The following is a 16,787-nucleotide window of genomic DNA, read 5'->3' on the forward strand; positions in this document are numbered from 1 at the left end:
ACGTTACACTCTTATTGTCTTTCCATGTCTACCTGTATAAATTTGTATATCGGGTAATGTCACATTGATAAGATATACTGTTGACACAGCATAATTCAGGGTAAGGCGTAATCTACTGCTGCGCACTTCATTAAAATAAAAGTCAACTTACACCAAGGTGATCATATCAGTTGATCACTTTCTCTCAAGGCTGTTCGTCTCTTGTGCCTTTGTATTACACATCACCATGAAGTGGAAGTATATTTCCTCATACGGATCTTCTCAAATGTCTAAGAATGTTTTCACGACTTCTTATTTTGCTACAGTGAGGTGGGAGGTCGCATATTCGTTCCTGCTCGAGCCTGTGATTGACAGGTTATCAATCTTTTATCTTTACTTTATTCTATAGGTTAAGATTACTTTCTATAAAACATGCAATTATGGTCTAAGTAAACTTCAGTACGTAGTGAGAACGACACTTTCATCCCGTATTCGTGAAGTAAGTTATTAAAATAAATCAAGGCTTTATGTTAATTTGATCTACAAAGTTGTTCAAACAACCACTTTCACAATAGTAATAGTAGTACTTTCAGTAGTAGTGTAAATAATAGGACTGGTTCTGCTAGCAACAACAGTCACTATGGTTCCTATTTTAGTAGGATGTACAGTCCTTAGGTTCCTGTAAATACACAGTACTAACCAAACACCCAGCTGAGCTTGCAAGCTGTATATCCCCTAGCACTGTTTACGTTTGAGTGAATCGTTAAAAAATTCCCGTACTTCAAATAGGCCACGTGTTATTTGTACAGACTCATGCGAATTCAAAAGCTGTTACGAACCTTCTGAAAGAGCCACTTGAGAGTAGAATTGGCGTAGTCTGTCTTCCTGTGGTTCTCAGTCCCTCCGCTGGGCAATGTGAGTCGAGTTTTTTATGGACTATTTATTTGCCTGAGAACATATACCCTCGTGCTTGGGGATGAGTTGCCAAGTTTTGGTAAATTTGACGTTTTTGAAGTTATGGTGCGTGTGTGTGTTTTTGTGTCTGAGAACAACGGAAGACATACATGTACACGCACATTATATATGTATTATATATTATATATTCTCGTATTATATAGATTACATATATTTGTGTGTGTGTACGTGCGTATAAGACACTACGGACTTTGACCACGTGTTGGACTCGTAATCAACAGTGACTGGCCTCCCAAATGATAGACCATATATGGTCCGATCTGTGGATAATGCTATGCAAAAAAAAAAAAAAAAAAAAAAAATGTGTGTCAGCTCGCAGTGCGGCTGTACTCAAATTTTCATCCCTGGGCGGGACTATCTCGGATCGCTGAATTTATGGTCGACCGCGGTACTCACACACCATCGAGCTGTGTGTGTTTGTGCGGGTGTGTGTGTGTATTTGTGTGTTTGTGAGTGTGAGTGTGTGTGTGGGGAGGGGGGTGCGCGCGCGCGTCCGTCGGGCATTCTCTTAATATTTGTATTATTTTCACTGTTTTACTTTCATTATCTCTTATTTCTAATCTTACTTGCCATTATCATTCTTATTTATCTCGCGACAAATGATCCATTACCTATTGTCAGACCAGCACTTTTTTCTTCTTCTTCTTCTTCTTCTTCTTTTTTAGGGATGACTTCATATGGTCCTTGATTTGTTAGACTTTTCTTTCTGCACCCCATAGGCATTTTCATTTTTCCTGCCTTCACTCATTTTGATCATCTTTTGCTATTTTCAAATTCACAGTTCTTCCCTAAAATTAGTGACTGCATCCTTCTACTTTAAGACCATTCAAAAAAAATTATTCAAAAGCTTCTTTTTTCTGTGAAGCAAGGATCAACCATTTTTCTACTAAAAAGCTCTAAAACTATAATCCCCCCTGATAATTTCATATCTGTTGATGATTTTGATGTTTTTGGAAATGGAGTTTTAAGCCTTCAAACCACCATCGTTAGACTTCAAATAGGGCTGCTCTCCTTTGCTCTCTCCCTATTGCAGACCTGTATTTTTGTTGTTGATGTTATTGTTGTTGTTGTTGTTGTTGTTGTTATAAGTTCCTTTTGTTTATTGTTGTTTGTTGTCGTTTGTTTGTTATTGTTGATTGTTGTTGTTCGTTGTTTGTTGATGTTTTTTGTTGTTGATTATTGTTGTTGTTGTTGTTTTATGTGGATAAAAATGTGTTTCACTAGTTTTGAGGTCACATTCATACTTGATGCAAACTCTTTGCACTGTAAAGTTCTGATGTGAGAGAAAAGGAGTGTTGTATAAATAATGTTTCCACGTTTATTTGTGAATGCAAGCCAAGTACAGTTTACACAAGTGAAATGACTGTCAGAACTTTATGTCTTGACGGCAGGATCCTGATTAACCCAAGCTTTTAAATGCTGTATTTGAATTCGATGCCCATTCCTTCAGCGTTCATCTTCGTCCAAGCGTCGATTTTCGACTCTTGCGCAGGAGTTAACTTGTTTTTAAAGTCTCCCACTTGACCTGGAAAGACACCACAGTAAATTATGTACATTTTCTCTACCAACCGCTTAAGAAAAATTAGTGGTCTAAAGACTGTTGTGCCAAGCACTAGGCGATTTCACTTAAGTCAAGATTCGATCTCAGACTGAGCAGGATCTCGATCGTTTCAGGCCCCATTCAGGCCAGAGTCTGAACCTCGGCCGTACCAAACTACCTCGACTTTAGCAGAACAGACTCCATAGGTAGCACCACCTTATTAATCACGGTAATGAAATTGTGTTCTTTACTGGGTACGCGGCGATGTCTGACCTTTCCTGAAGAAGCCCCCTTCCTTTTGAACCACCTCCTGGTTCATGATTTTCTTCTTCATTTCCTCGTTCATGGGGAAGAACGCGTCACGCGCTTTCATCTTGTCAAAACTTGTGTGTTCAATGACCTGAAATCAAAGATTATCTTTACGCTATTTCTAAATGATTTAGTTATTCATTCATTCATTCATTCATTTGCTTTTATCAATTTCTATCTATTTTTATTGTTCTTCATTTGTGGTGTATACGTGTGTATGCACACAAGTATCTTCATTTGTGGTGTATACGTATTTTCTAGCTTTTCAATCTATAAAGAATGAGAACCATTATTGGACACTTTCTTTGTGCCACGTTGATACAGACCTTTGTCATTTGTTCCTCTGTAAGATCGGTGTCCAAGAATTTATCCAATTCTCTCACCTCCGCCATGGGATCAGCTTTTAGATTCTCAAAGAACAAGACGTAGAGTCCTGGATGGTCGCGACGTTTCCAACCCTCCTTGATATGATCCCAGTAAGGTCCATACAACACTGAAAGAGTGGGATTTATCATGTACTGAGAAAAAAAATAGTCATAATTATTCAGTACAGACATTTCTACACAGCGAGTAAACTCGCTTGGTTTGAGCTGAAATATTGTTTATTAAACATACCCCAACCTTACTGAGTTAGGTTGTCTCCATCAACTTACAAAGGAAATAAGCATTTTAAGGAATATTGCTTTCACCGAAGCCATTTTTTTTACTATATAGAAAAAATGCATGTGATCTATAAATTACTTGTTAAATTATTCCTGGGAAAAAGCTTTGATTTTATAACATACATTCATCATTGGTAAGGTAATCAACAAACAGATCCATGTCTCCTTGGAAGTCTAGGGTTCTGGATATGCGATAGTGATGGTTGTAGGAGATACACATGTCCTTTGGGTTGCGACCCACGTATACTACCTGTTCAGTTATCAAAAGAAAAGTATGTGTGCACATGTACGTATGGGGATACTTATTTTTTTGTCATTACTTTAGGGGGTTTAGTTCTATGGAGTTAGGAAACATGACAATTTAAGGAACAATATAATTCATGAATGAGATTGGGGGAAAGGTTGAAAGAGGCAAAATTAATGAGAGTTCTTCTTTCAAGGCTAGACCACTTTGCTTTGAGGGTAACGGCTAATTTGTTGAAAACAAATCTGTATTGTACTTAAGAGTACCTTTGTTGTGTCGAGAAGGTCCGGGGGAAGAAGAGGGAATGTCAGGTGGGTTTTGAAGATGCGGATCCCTGGCATGGCAGCTACCCTTTGAATCTCTATTCCGTCTGCAGGATTAGCACCAGGACAGAGTTCGGCGAATTGCTTGAGCATGGGGTTGCTAGTGTCGGACAATATCATCTCTTTCATCTTACCCATGAAAAACATATCTACTCTGGGGGTTTAATACGAACCTAGTCATAAATTCATCATCAAATTCTTTCTTACTAAATTATCAAAATAGTTTTGATAATAAGTATGTATGGAAGGACAACAGTAAATAAGTAAGAACTATCATTCATGTAGATGATAGAATGGGCTACGACCCAAAGAAATTAACTGATATTGGTCTTAGAAAAATAATAATGAAAAAATAAAAATCCTTGAGATATGTCATCGAATTGAAGGGAGTTAACGATACTAAAACTTACTCAAGATACGGACTCCTTCCGTTGACAGCTTCCTCTGCTGCTGGACTATCAATGTTTGGGTTGTGCACCATGTTCCAGAGGATTTCCTGGGTCCAGGTGGTGCCACACTTAGGATGCGTCATGACCACCACGTCACTCTCATGGAACTGACGATGAAAGACCAGGTGGATTTTCGACATAATCAGCTGAGTTCAAGACTTTAAGCCAAAAACTATATGAAATAAAAAAAATATTCTACGCATTGTTAGTTCGTGTCCCTGTAGTTAGGCAAGGGTGATGTTCTACTATGATCTAATGATACAGGTCTAAAACCAGTTATCGAAACTGAAGAATTGTGTGCAATATATATATGAGCTTTAACCTGCACAGGAGCCAAGCTTACTCAGGATCATATGTTGTAAGATAATCCTGGAACCTACTGAAAGAATTTACCTTGAAGTCGTATATTTTGTCCGCTATTTCAAGGTACGGTGTAGGAAGAATCCATCCACCGGGTTGCACGCGAACTAATCCATCAACTTGACCTGGGAAGTCCTTCAGAATCCTTGCGCTCTCCTCATCGCTGAGGGGCTCAGCCGTGTGTCCACTTTTCAACTGTGTTGTCATGTCTTTAGTAATGTATGCAGCACTGAAATGATTAGGGTTTTGAGTTATAATGGAAGAAACTATTAACACTTAGTGTCAAGAGTTACATGAAATTTATTCTTACCGGTGATGGACACCTGGAAATGATGGTCTTTTGATAGAGACATCAGAGAGAACATCTCCCTGGCGCTTATCTTCAAAGCTCGATAACACATTCGCCTATATCTGAATATGGAGCCTCGGTCTCAGAATCCTTGTCAACTACATCCCCACCACATTTTCACATAAGATGAGCTGACAACAGGAAACTGCTTCCCATTGCGGACGTTTCGGACATTGTCGAGTCTCGGTGCGTGACCGGGGGTCAGGTCATGACCAGGGGTCGGATCACAGAGGGTGATATGCATACCTTGGGTCAGGTCATTTGGGGGCGAGGGCTCAACAGACAGGTCAGCGATTTGGATGAAATTTATAGTAATCTAACTGATTTAATTATTAATGCACAAAATACATTTATCCCCCTGAAGTCAGTACGGAAAAATAGTAATACTCCCAAATGGATGCTGGACAGATTGAAACATGAGATCGGAATGAAAAGAGGACTTTACTTAAAAATGAAAAAAACAGGGAAACACACTTTAGATCAAGATATAACGAAATGGCAAAGCTGGTTAAAAAGAATACACGTACAGCGAAACGTAATTATGAAATTAAGGTTGCCAGTCAAGGAAGATCCAATCCAAAGGGTTTCTTTCATATCTATAGAACAAAAAATAAAGAAAGAATAGGACCAATTCAAAACGATGAAAATGTCATGATAGAATAGGGGGGGGAAATGAGTGAGGAGTTTAACAATTATTATCCATCGGTGTTTACCAATGAAAGCTTAAAGTACCTGAGTGCGATCCGATTTTCAGAGGGGATGAAGAAAGTAGTCTATCTGATATTAGCATTAGTAAAGTAGAAGTAGTCAAGCAGATTGAAAGACTTAAAGCTACAAAATCCCCGGGTCCAGACGAAATTTTTCCGAGAATGCTAAAGGAGTTTAAATTTGAAATCTACGACCAGTTAACTGAAATATTTAATATATGAGTAGACACTGGTTTTGTGCCTACTGCTTGGAAGCAAGCAAACGTTGTTCCTGTTTTTAAGAAGGGAGATGGATCGTCTATATGCAACTACAGGCCAATCAGTTTTACATCGGTTATAGAAAAAATGCTTGAATCAGTAATAGTAAATAGACTCAGAGAACACATCGAAAGACATAATTTAATTCGTGATTCACAGCATGGTTTCTCCAAGGGTAAGTCATGTGTGACTAATCTTCTATCCTTTTACACTAAAGTATATAAGGCGTCAGATAACAATGATAATTACAATGTTATTTACCTTGACTTTAGCAAAGCGTTCGACAAGGTGCCACACCAGCGACTACTAAATAAAATCAAAGCCCAAGGAGGAAAAGTGTTAGAATTGATTAGAGCTTGGATTAGTATAAAAAAAAAATAAATGGAGTAAAATCTAGGTGGGGCAATGTTACTAGTGGAGTCCCCCAGGGCTCGGTTTTGGGTCCCTTGTTGTTCATTGTGTATATAAACGACTTAGACGACGGGATAAATAGTGATGTTAGTAAGTTTGCGGACGACACTAAAACAGAACGCCTAATTAGGTCAGGAGACGACGCAGAGATTCTGCAGGATGATCTTAACAAATTGTTCGCATGGTCGGTGAAATGGCAAATGAACTTTGATATCTCTAAATGTAGCGTGTTAAACGTAGGGCTACACAACCCCGAAAATAGATACAGCTTAGATATCACGCTTTTAGAGAAAACTGAGTGCGACATTTAAACCAGGAAACAGTGCATTGGCGCCAGGAATAAAGCTAACAGAGCATTATGTTTCAATGCTAGGACGGTAACGAATAGAAGTGCAGAGGTAATTATTCAACTCTATCTCGCGATAGTTATACCCATCCTTGACTATGCGGTACAGTTTTGGTCTCCGTCCTACAGAATGGACATCAGTTCACTAGAATCAGTACAGAGAAGAATGACCAAAATGATACATGGACTCAGAAATTTGCCTTATGAAGAGAGGCTTAGGCACCTTACCTTACACTCTCTGGAAAGACGCAGAGTGAGGGGAGATCTAATAGAGGTGTTCAAGTGGATCAGAGGCTTTAACAAGGGTGATGCAAACAAGGTCATCATATTAAAACAACAGGGCAGGACTCGCAGTAATGGTTATAAACTGGACAAATTTAGATTTAAGAAGGAAATAGGCAAGAATTGGTTTACTAATAGGGTGGTTGACTAATGGAATGAACTTAGTAACCATGCAGTAAGCGCTGAAGCTATCAGTTGTTTTAAGAAACGATTAGACAACTTTATGGATGGGGATGACAAGTGGTGATGGGTACGGAGCTGCTTAGTGTAGGCCTTATGGTCTCTTGCAGTCTCATTCATTCTTATGTTATGTTCTTATTCCCACCACTATAAGCCTGGGATTTATAGACTGTTCCGCATTGATACAACACAGGGAAGACTCCAGAGTTTCTCACGCAGATCTTTGGGAGGACCCGAGGACCTTTCCCAGCCAATATAGTACTCCAGTCATTGAAACTCGAAGCATCAATAATACATACATATACCATGGGCTTTTTCCCCCTTTAAAGGGAGATAGCCAAACTCAATAGGCATAATTCCACCCCTACCTATTTCATCCTCACCCACTCCACTCCCATTCACCACCCCTCCTTCCCTCCCTCTTAGCTTAATTTCTCCTTGATGACGGCTCATCCCTGCATCTCGCCCATTACCCTTGATCAAAAGTAATGCAGCAATATACAGCACATCCACAGCAAGGCCGCATCATGTAATAGGCGACCCCTCCCCCTCCGTCCCCTCATGTAGAAATATTGAAGACAGGGGAGAAATTTCTTTGGGCTGCGTTAAAATATTATTCACACATAACAACTTCTTAAAACCACAACCCCCACCCACTCCCTTCCATTCATCACAGCATCATCAGTACACAAACATTCTCCATTCACCCCTATATTCTGCCTTCTCCTTTCCTTCCTCAACGGACATTCCCCTCTTCTTCAACGCCCGTTTTATCCCATCCATCCATCTCATATTCAGTCGCCCCCTCATCTTCATCCTATCCACCTCTGCCTTCCACATTTCTTTTACTAATTTTTCTTCACTCAATCTTTCTATGTGTTCAAACCATCACAATACTCTTTCATCAACCCTCTCTCTCAATTCCTTCTCCACCCCCACCTTCCTTCTCATCTCCTCATTTTAACTCTATCCAACCTTGTAACCGCTACCATACTTCTCAGACATTTCATCTCAAACACATTTAAACTCTTCCTCTCTTCCTGTCTTATGTTCCATGTTTCTGCCCCATAAAGTGCTGTCGGCACAGTCACTCATTCATACAATCTCCTTTTGGCAGCCATTCCCAAATGTCTATTTCTCATTACAAGTTTGAATCCCCAAGGCACTTATTTCTCTCAATCTACAGTCTACCTCCACCTCCACTCCTCCCTTTCCCACCACATTTGTCCCCAAGTATCTAAAGCGATCCACTTCCTGCAACCTCTCTCCTTTAATATTCACTTCCAAATTGCTCCCATCCTCTCCATTTGTACATCTCATCACCTTACATTTACTTACATTTACCTCCTACTTTCTCGTCTCACACACCTTCCCAAGCTTCGTCACTGACTTCCTCAATTGGTCCTCTGATCCTGCTACAAGCGCAGTGTCGTCAGCAAACAACAACTGGCTTATCTACCACATTTCTCCATTTTCTTTAACCCTCTCCAACCCCTTGTTCGTTACCCTTGCATTTACTTCCCTTACCACCCCATCCATTTGTACAATGAGCAACCATGACATGACACATCCCTGAGAAAATCCCACCTTTATCTCAAACTACTCTCTCCATTTCCCTTTCTAACACGGACTCTACTACTCATACATACATATACCAAAGGCTTTTTCCCCCTACACGGGGGGTAGCCAAAAAGAAAAAGGCATAGAAACCACTTCCACCCATTCCATTTCCTATATATTCCACTCCCCTCCACCCTCCTCCCTCCCTATTATCTTGGCACCTCCTGGATGACGGGTCATCCCTGCATCCTGTCCACTGCCCTGGGTCAGAGGCAGTGTCGCTACTAACGTAAAAAAATCTTGACTGCCCTTAACATATTTCCTTCAATCCCATATATCTGCAAAACTTCCCACAGTACTTTCCTATCTACCTTGTCATAAGCCTTTTCCAAATCCATAAACGCCCAAAAAACATCCTGACCCTTCACTAAAGTTTTCTCACATCTCTGCCCTACCACAAAATTTTGATCCACGTAACCCCTACCTTAAACCCACTCCGTTCCTCACCAATTACTCCCTCTGTTCCTCTCGCAATCCCCTCAATCAAAACCCTCCTATAAACCTTTCCAATTACACTCAACAAACTGATCCCTCTGAAACTACTACATTCACATTTGCCACCTCTTCCGCTGTAAAGCGGAACTATACAGGCACTCCTCCAGTCCTCCGACACTCTACCCACTTTTAGCCAAATATTAAACCTCACCATTACTGTACCTTTCTTTTTCTGGCACTCCGCATGACACCCATCTAACCCAGGTGCCTTGCCTGATATCATTATAATAACTGTTTTCACCTCATTTTTTCTTATTACTCTCTCATTTTTCTCGTCCATTACGGTCATTTTTAGTGCCTCCCACTGTAACTACCGTTACTTCTCTATCCTCCACATTTAGTAACTCCGTAAGATACTCTTCTCATCTTCCTCTTACCGCCGTCTCCACCGTTATCATCTCTCCATCTGCACCTTTTACATTTTCTTCTCTATTTGATTCGCCTCCCTTTCCTCTCTTAATATCCTTCCATAACATCTTTTTATTATTTTCATTTTTGTCATATTCTTCCCTTCATTTTACATCTGCTCTTCTTTTCACCTCCTTTGTCATATGTTTTATTTCTCTTATTTTTTCTTTGTACTTCTATGTTTTTCTCCTATTTTGCAATCAGTCCGTGATTGCTCATTTCTTCTTTTCTACAACTTTCTTTACTTCATCATCCCACCACTCACTACCCTTCCTTTTATTCCCTCCTACCCTTCTTGTTCCACACACCATCTTTGCGCACCTTGTGACTCCCTCCTTGAAGCATCCCCATTCCTCCTCCACTCCTACCTCTACTCTGTCCTTCACTTCCTCACTTTTCTCTTAACTTCTTGTACTCCTCTATTTCCTTCTCATTTAAGCAGTTAATCTAAGCACCTCCCTTCCTTCCATCCTTTTCCATTTTCTCCATCTATTCTCCAGTCTCAGCTTACATTCCAACCACACATACCCCAACTCGGTCATATACTATAATCAACCAATGGCGAGATACCAACCCGCAATGAACGACAGCGACCTCTGAGCACATGAGAGGACCAACTAGGAAGAGGGGGTCAGCCAGAGACCAGACAGTCCATAGGCGAATGTCAGTGGTCGGTAGATTTAAAGACCACTCTAACCACGAGTGAATCAAAACACCACAATACAAGTCCCCCCCCCCAAAAAAAAAAAAAAAATAATAATAATAATAATAATAAATAAATCAATAAAGGTGCTCAGTGGTAATAGCCACCTTCACTACATTATAATCACTTCTTTTTCCCACAGACTTTTTTCCCCTTCCACAAAAACAATCCCGCGTGAGATGGTGATCTCTCCAAGGTACTCCATAGTCCATAACACCAACCCTAAAGATTCATACGAATATAAACTAGTCCATTGGTGTGTTACTCGTATAAGAAAGGTTCTAAAATTACATGTTACCTTTTTATCGTCTTCCCATATCTACCTGTATAAAGTTCTATATCAGGTAATATCACATTGTTATCATATACCGGTGACACGAAACGATTCTGATTTAAGGCGTGATCTACTGCTGCGCAGTTCATTAAAATTAGTCATTGTTCACCAAGGTCACAGTTGTCCATTCTGCTGCATCATTTACTCTCAAGGCTGTTCGTCTTCTCTGCCTATCCTTTACATATCACCATAAAGTAATAGTACATATCCTCATAGGGATATTATTATTATTATGTATAAGTGTGTGTGTGTGTGTGTGTGTGTGTGTGTGTGTGTGTGTGTGTGTGTGTGTGTGTGTGTGTGTGTGTGTGTGTGTGTGTGTGTGTGTGTGTAAGTGTGTGTGTAAGTGTGTGTGTGTGTGTGTGTGTGTGTGTGTGTGTGTGTGTGTGTGTGTGTGTGTGTGTGTGTGTGTGTGTGTGTGTGTGTGTGTGTGTGTGTGTGTGTGTGTGTGTCTCAATTTGGAGGAGGCCTTCAGGAGGGCTTTATCTTTTGCTTCTTGTGCATAGGATTTTTCCCTCGTAATCTATCAAGGTGAGTTTTGAGCAGATTGTACGAGACTACTCCAGTTTCTTTATGTTGGTTCTACATGGTGGATGGGTGGAAGAATGAATGGGTGGGTGGGTGGAAGAATGAATGGGTGGGTGGGTGGAAGAATGAATGGGTGGGTGGGTGGAAGAATGAATGGGTGGGTAGGTGGAAGAATAAATGGGTGGGTGGATGGAAGCATGAATGGGTAGGTTGGTGGGGGAAAAGATGAATGGGTGGACGGGCGGAAGTAGCAGATGGGTGGGTGGATGGATGGGTGGATGGGCGGGTGTGTGTATGGGCGGGAGTGTATGTGGGTGTGGATGGGTGAGTGGGTGGATGGAAAATTATGAAGAATTTCTAGGCAACTCTAAAGATGGAAAATTATTACCTATAACCCCGAGAACCACAGACAAAGTTGGTCGAATAACCATTTTCACAGTAGTAAGAGTAGTAGTAGTAAGAGTAGTAGTAGTAAGAGTAGCAGTAGTAGTAAGAGGAGTAGTAAGAGTAGTACTAAGAGTAGTACTAAGAGTAGTACTAAGAGTAGTAGTAAGAGTAGTAGTAAGAGTAGTAGTAGTAGTAAGAGTAGTAGTAGTAGTAAGAGTAGCAGTAGTAGTAAGAGTAGCAGTAGTAGTAAGAGTAGCAGTAGTAGTAAGAGTAGTAGTAGTAAGAGTAGTAGTAGTAGTAAGAGTAGTAGTAGTAGTAAGAGTAGTAGTAGTAGTAGTAGTAGTAGTAGTAGTAAGAGTAGTAGTAGTAGTAGTAGTAGTAGTAGTAGTAGTAGTAGTAGTAGTAGTAGTAGTAGTAGTAGTAAGAGTAGTAGTTGTAGTAGTAAGAGTAGTAGTTGTAGTAGTAGTAGCAGCAGCAGCAATAGAGCAAGCAATAGTTAGTATGGCTCTAAAGCTTTATTTACTAGGACATACGGATTTTAACTGCTTTGTAATACATAAGTTACAGTTCACTATCCAAATACACAGTCGAGCTTGCAAGTTGCTTAACGCCTGACCGCTGCTTGCGTTTCCATGGATTTGCACCCCACACTTCAAGTCGTCTTCACTTAACTAATACAAACTCGCACGAACCTTTTTAAAGACCCACTAGAGAGCGGAATTGGCCTTTGTCTCTCCCATTGTGCCTGAATTGAAAACAGTAAAAGTGGCGGGGATGCCCCTCTGTTTCTGGAGGCCTCATATGTGGATTAAGTCATTAGTACAATGCTTCGCTCGTCCGAGCTTCATCAAGTACATGTAATTAATAAAGCACGACACGGCGAAACGTCGTACCAATAAATACTTCCTCACATGCTTTCACCTTTATTGACACAGACTTCAAATAGGGCTACTCTCCTTTGCTTTCCCCCTATTGCAGACCTGTGTTTCTCTTGATGATGTTTTTATTGTTGTTGTTATAAGTTGATTTTATTCATTGTTGTTGTTTGTTGATCTTGTTTACTGTTATTGTTGTTGTTGTTCGTTAATTGTTGCTGGTTGTTATTGGTTGTTTATTGTTGTTGTTGATTATGTGGATAAAAAGTGTTTCATTAGTTTTAAGCTCACGTTCATATTTGATGCAAACTCTTTGCACTATAAAGTTCTGATATGAGAATTTCTTTTTATAAATAATTAATGTTTCCACGTTTATTTCTGAATGCAAACCGAGTACAGTTTACAAAAGTGAAATAACAGTCTGAACTTAATGTCTTAACGGCAGTATCCTGATTCATCCCAAGCATTCAGATACTGTATCTGAATTCGATATCCATTCCTTCAGCATTTACTTCCACTCTTCTCTCAACTTCTTCTTGTACTCCTCTATTTCCTTCTTATTTAAGCAGTTTCATCTTAGCACCTTCCTACATTCTATTCTTTTCCTCTTTCTCCATCTATCCTCCAGTCTCAGCATACATTCCACCAAAAAATTATTTTATATTCCCCCAGTTTCTCTCTTAAGAACATGTACATCCAAAAATCTTTCTATTCTTCTCATGGATACCACTATATAGTCCATTAAAACCTTATTAGCCACCCGTCCTTCCACCACCATCTCACATTTGTACTTATGTTTGACTTTCTTCCTAAACACTGTGTTACCTATCACCATATCTCTTTCTAAACACATCTCCACCATCAACTCTCCACTACGATTTTTTTCTAGCACTCCAAACTTCCCATCCACTCCATCTACTGGTTCATCTCCTACTTAAGTATGAAGATCTCCCAATATCACTACATTGACATTTCTCCCTAAACCCTCTATGCACACATCTAAATATATCCAAAAACTTTCCCTTTACTCTCCACTCTTCTCTACTCACTACCAGACCCATATCTCCCTTCCCAATTTCACCCTTCTCACAAACATACTACCTATCTCTTCCCTATTACTTACATCTGTACCACACCCACGCATATTAAAAACACAATCCTTAGGGTTTTGGTTGGAAAACTCCTCCCACTCCTATGCCTCGATTTTATTTTTAGGAAGATATCCTTTATAACTAAAGACAGTAGGATTCCTAGTATTATCCTCTGTTCTGTTTTAGTCGCCTTTTACAACCCAAGTGGGAACACTCGAAGGGAGTATTCTTTCTCCCATACTACTGGGTTTAGCGAAAATAGAAATATATATTTAGAGAAGTGGCACAGGACAGAATTAAGAGTTGGGGGACAGCATAACGAAGGGACAATCTTAGTACAATAAAGTAGCATCATTTATCTATGAGTAGATATTTCCCTTAACACAGACAAAATGATCTGTGGCTCTGGTCCATAGGGGCGCCCTATATAGACCCTAAAGGGACAGTTGCATGCTACCGGGTAGATTTTTACCTCACAATAACATGCATCCAATATCCAACCAGTACTGGTTAAGTTTACTGATTTATTACTAATACCCTAATTTTAACTCGTAGGTCCCTAAATTTAACAAATCTTTCTTCTTTTTTTTTGGGGGGGGGATTGCCCTTTTCCTGGCAATATACATTTTTTTTTAATTTGTTTTTGTATTTTTTCTTCCTACTATTGCTCTCTTATCATACAGACGCTAAAACTTTGCTTCAATCACTTGCTAAAAAAAAAATAGACAAATCTACAAATCCTGGCTACAGTCGCCACTATCACGGCTTTGAACCTGTCTGAGAAAGAGAGCGATACCAAGCCCCTGTCTAGTGAAATCTTCAAATCTTCTCGAAAGAGAAAAAAGATGTGCTATCACAAATGATTTTTAGAATTTAGATTAGTTTGATGAACAAAAATTGAGTCCCTAAAAGGCAAGCTATGAAATAACATAAGTCGTACACAACACACATGACCATTATAAACAAGGCTTAAACTATGAGACGAACTTTTATATATGAATCAGTGAAAAACAAATAGAGAATTGTCCACTGATAACACAATATCATCATACAATGTATGAAGATAGACAAGTAGACCTATATATAACATACTGTGAACAAAGTAAGAAAAGAAACTACTTGTAAAACTACGAATAAATGGCCCCACCAGACAACGTCTCCTTTGTTCATGTATGAACTGTTCCTGGCCACCTGTAAGGATGAGGTCCAGGCGGGTATCAGCCCCGCGAACCACGGAAAAGTAAAAGAAAAAACATAAATACGGAGACCTGATGTGGACGAATGGACTCTGGCTGCCCGAGCCGCAACACAAGGATAGATCACAACACAGCATGGCAGAGGAACCGACCACTCGTATCCCAATAACCCACCCAGCTCGGTCATATACTACAATCAACTAATGGCGAGTTACCTACCCACAATGAACAACAGAGACCTCCAATCACAAGAGAGGATTTACTGGGAGAGGAGCCAGAGACCAGGCAGTCCATAGGCGAATGTCAGTGACCAGTAGATATAAAGACCACTCTAACAACGAGCGAATTAAAACACCACAATACAAGTCTTAATAAATATCCCTTAAAAGTGCTCAGTGGCAATAGCCACCTTTTATACACTACTATCGTTTCATTTCCCACAGACTTCTCTTCCCCTTCCACAAAACCGATCCCGCGTGAGATGGTGATCTGTCCAAGGTAGTCCATAACACCAACTCTTAAAGATTCACACGAGTCTAAACAAGTCCATTGGTGTGTTACTCGTATAAGAAAGGTTCTAAAGTTATACGTTACCTTTTTATCGTTTTCCGATGTCTACCTGTATAAAGTTCTATGTCAGGTAATATCACATTGACAAGATATACCGGTGACACCGCACGATTCTGATGCAATGCGTGATCTATTGCTGCTCAGTTCACTAAAATAAAACTCATCGTACACCAAGGTGAACGTCAAAACAGTTGTCAGTTCAGGCTAATCATTTACTCTCAAGGCCGTTCGTCTCTTGTGCCTTTGCTTTACACATCACCATGAAGTGATAGTACATTTCCTCATAGGGATCTTATCATCACACATCCAAGGATGTTTTGGCGACTCCTTATTTTGCTGTAGTGAGGCAAGATGTCGCATATTAGTTCTTGCTCCAGGCTGTGATCGACAGGTTTTCGTTCTTTTACTGTATCTTTTTTATTCTACAGCTTAAGATTGCTTTTGTAAAACTAACAATTATGGTCCAAGTAAAATTCAGTACATATGAACGACACTCATCCCGTATTCATGATGCAAGTTATCAAAATAAATCTAAGAATTTGTCGATTGTCTGCAAAGATGTTCAACTTTCACAATAGTAATAGTACCTTCAGTAGTATTGCATAGTGGGACTGGTTCTGCTAGCAATAATAGTAACTATGGCTCCTTTTATAGTAGGATAAACAGTTCTTCGTTTCCTTGCATCTTGTACAGTAAATCACACAGCGCTAACCAAACACCCAAATGACCTTGCAAGCTATATATCCCTGACCACTATTGTGTTTGGGCGAATCTGTACCAAAATTCCGTACTTCAAATCGCCCACACGTAATTGCTACAGACACACGAATTCAAAAGCTACTACAAACCTTCTGAAAGAGCCACTCGAGTAAAATTGGCGTAGTCTGTCTCCCTGTGCTTCTCAATCCCTCGCCTCGGTAATGCGAGTCGAGTTGGTTATGGACTATTAGCCTGAGGACGAGCTGCCACGTTTTGGTAAAATTTATGTTTTCGAACTATTGCGTATGTTAACGATGAAAGACATGTACACGTACATATGTATACGTTCTCGTATATATATATATATTACATAGTGTATGTGCGTGTATGATTCGCCAACCATCGAGCTAGGGTTGTGCGAATGTCGGCCTATTTTTTTTTTTCCTATTATTACTCGTTTCGTGACAAATGTGCCCCACCTATTATCGTGCTAACACCAATCAAGTT

The 16,787-nt window shown here is 39.9% G+C and overlaps 3 protein-coding genes across 8 annotated transcripts in view; 1 reads left to right on the top strand and 2 right to left on the bottom strand.

Moving 5' to 3' along the window:
* LOC143021359 (uncharacterized) overlaps positions 1 to 180 on the bottom strand; it is a 31,584-nt gene extending 31,404 nt beyond the window's left edge. Inside the window, exon 1 of the mRNA XM_076178795.1 lies at positions 152 to 180. Within this exon, the coding sequence (XP_076034910.1) occupies positions 152 to 165 (14 nt within the window). The 5' untranslated portion in view covers positions 166 to 180. The remainder of the gene's footprint in view (positions 1 to 151) is intronic.
* Positions 1 to 16,787, top strand: part of LOC143021487 (CD109 antigen-like) — a 689,873-nt gene that overhangs the window by 620,689 nt on the left and 52,397 nt on the right. The window lies entirely within an intron of this gene.
* On the bottom strand, positions 2,256 to 16,449 carry LOC143021485 (sulfotransferase 1C2-like). 3 transcript variants are annotated; one of them, XM_076179025.1, is made up of 8 exons: positions 16,430 to 16,449; positions 4,875 to 5,070; positions 4,443 to 4,588; positions 3,976 to 4,186; positions 3,589 to 3,715; positions 3,130 to 3,296; positions 2,768 to 2,894; positions 2,256 to 2,479 (listed from the first exon to the last, which is right to left on the bottom strand). In XM_076179025.1, the coding sequence occupies exons 2-8, from the start codon at positions 5,046 to 5,048 to the stop codon at positions 2,367 to 2,369; spliced, it is 1,065 nt and encodes a 354-aa protein (XP_076035140.1). In that variant the 5' UTR covers positions 5,049 to 5,070; positions 16,430 to 16,449; the 3' UTR covers positions 2,256 to 2,366. The 3 variants fall into 3 exon arrangements, with proteins under 3 accessions (XP_076035140.1, XP_076035141.1, XP_076035139.1); XM_076179026.1 differs by lacking the exon at positions 16,430 to 16,449 and adding an exon at positions 15,606 to 15,758 and having other exon boundaries at positions 3,976 to 4,132; XM_076179024.1 differs by lacking the exon at positions 16,430 to 16,449 and adding an exon at positions 15,606 to 15,758.

Source organism: Oratosquilla oratoria, chromosome 42 (genome assembly GCF_046742065.1).
Source record: "Oratosquilla oratoria isolate Oo_2021 chromosome 42, ASM4674206v1, whole genome shotgun sequence".
Lineage (NCBI taxonomy): Eukaryota > Metazoa > Arthropoda > Malacostraca > Stomatopoda > Squillidae > Oratosquilla > Oratosquilla oratoria.

Bases quoted from the DNA above. Each gene is read 5' to 3' on its own strand.
- LOC143021485 (XM_076179025.1), bottom strand. From the start codon at position 5,048: ATGACAACACAGTTGAAAAGTGGACACACGGCTGAGCCCCTCAGCGAT. The intron at 4,589-4,874 runs GTAAATTCTTTC...TTTCATCGTCAG, and splicing joins ACAAAATATACGACTTCAAG to TTCCATGAGAGTGACGTGGT. The intron at 3,297-3,588 runs GTATGTTATAAA...CCACTCTTTCAG, and splicing joins TTACCTTACCAATGATGAAT to TGTTGTATGGACCTTACTGG.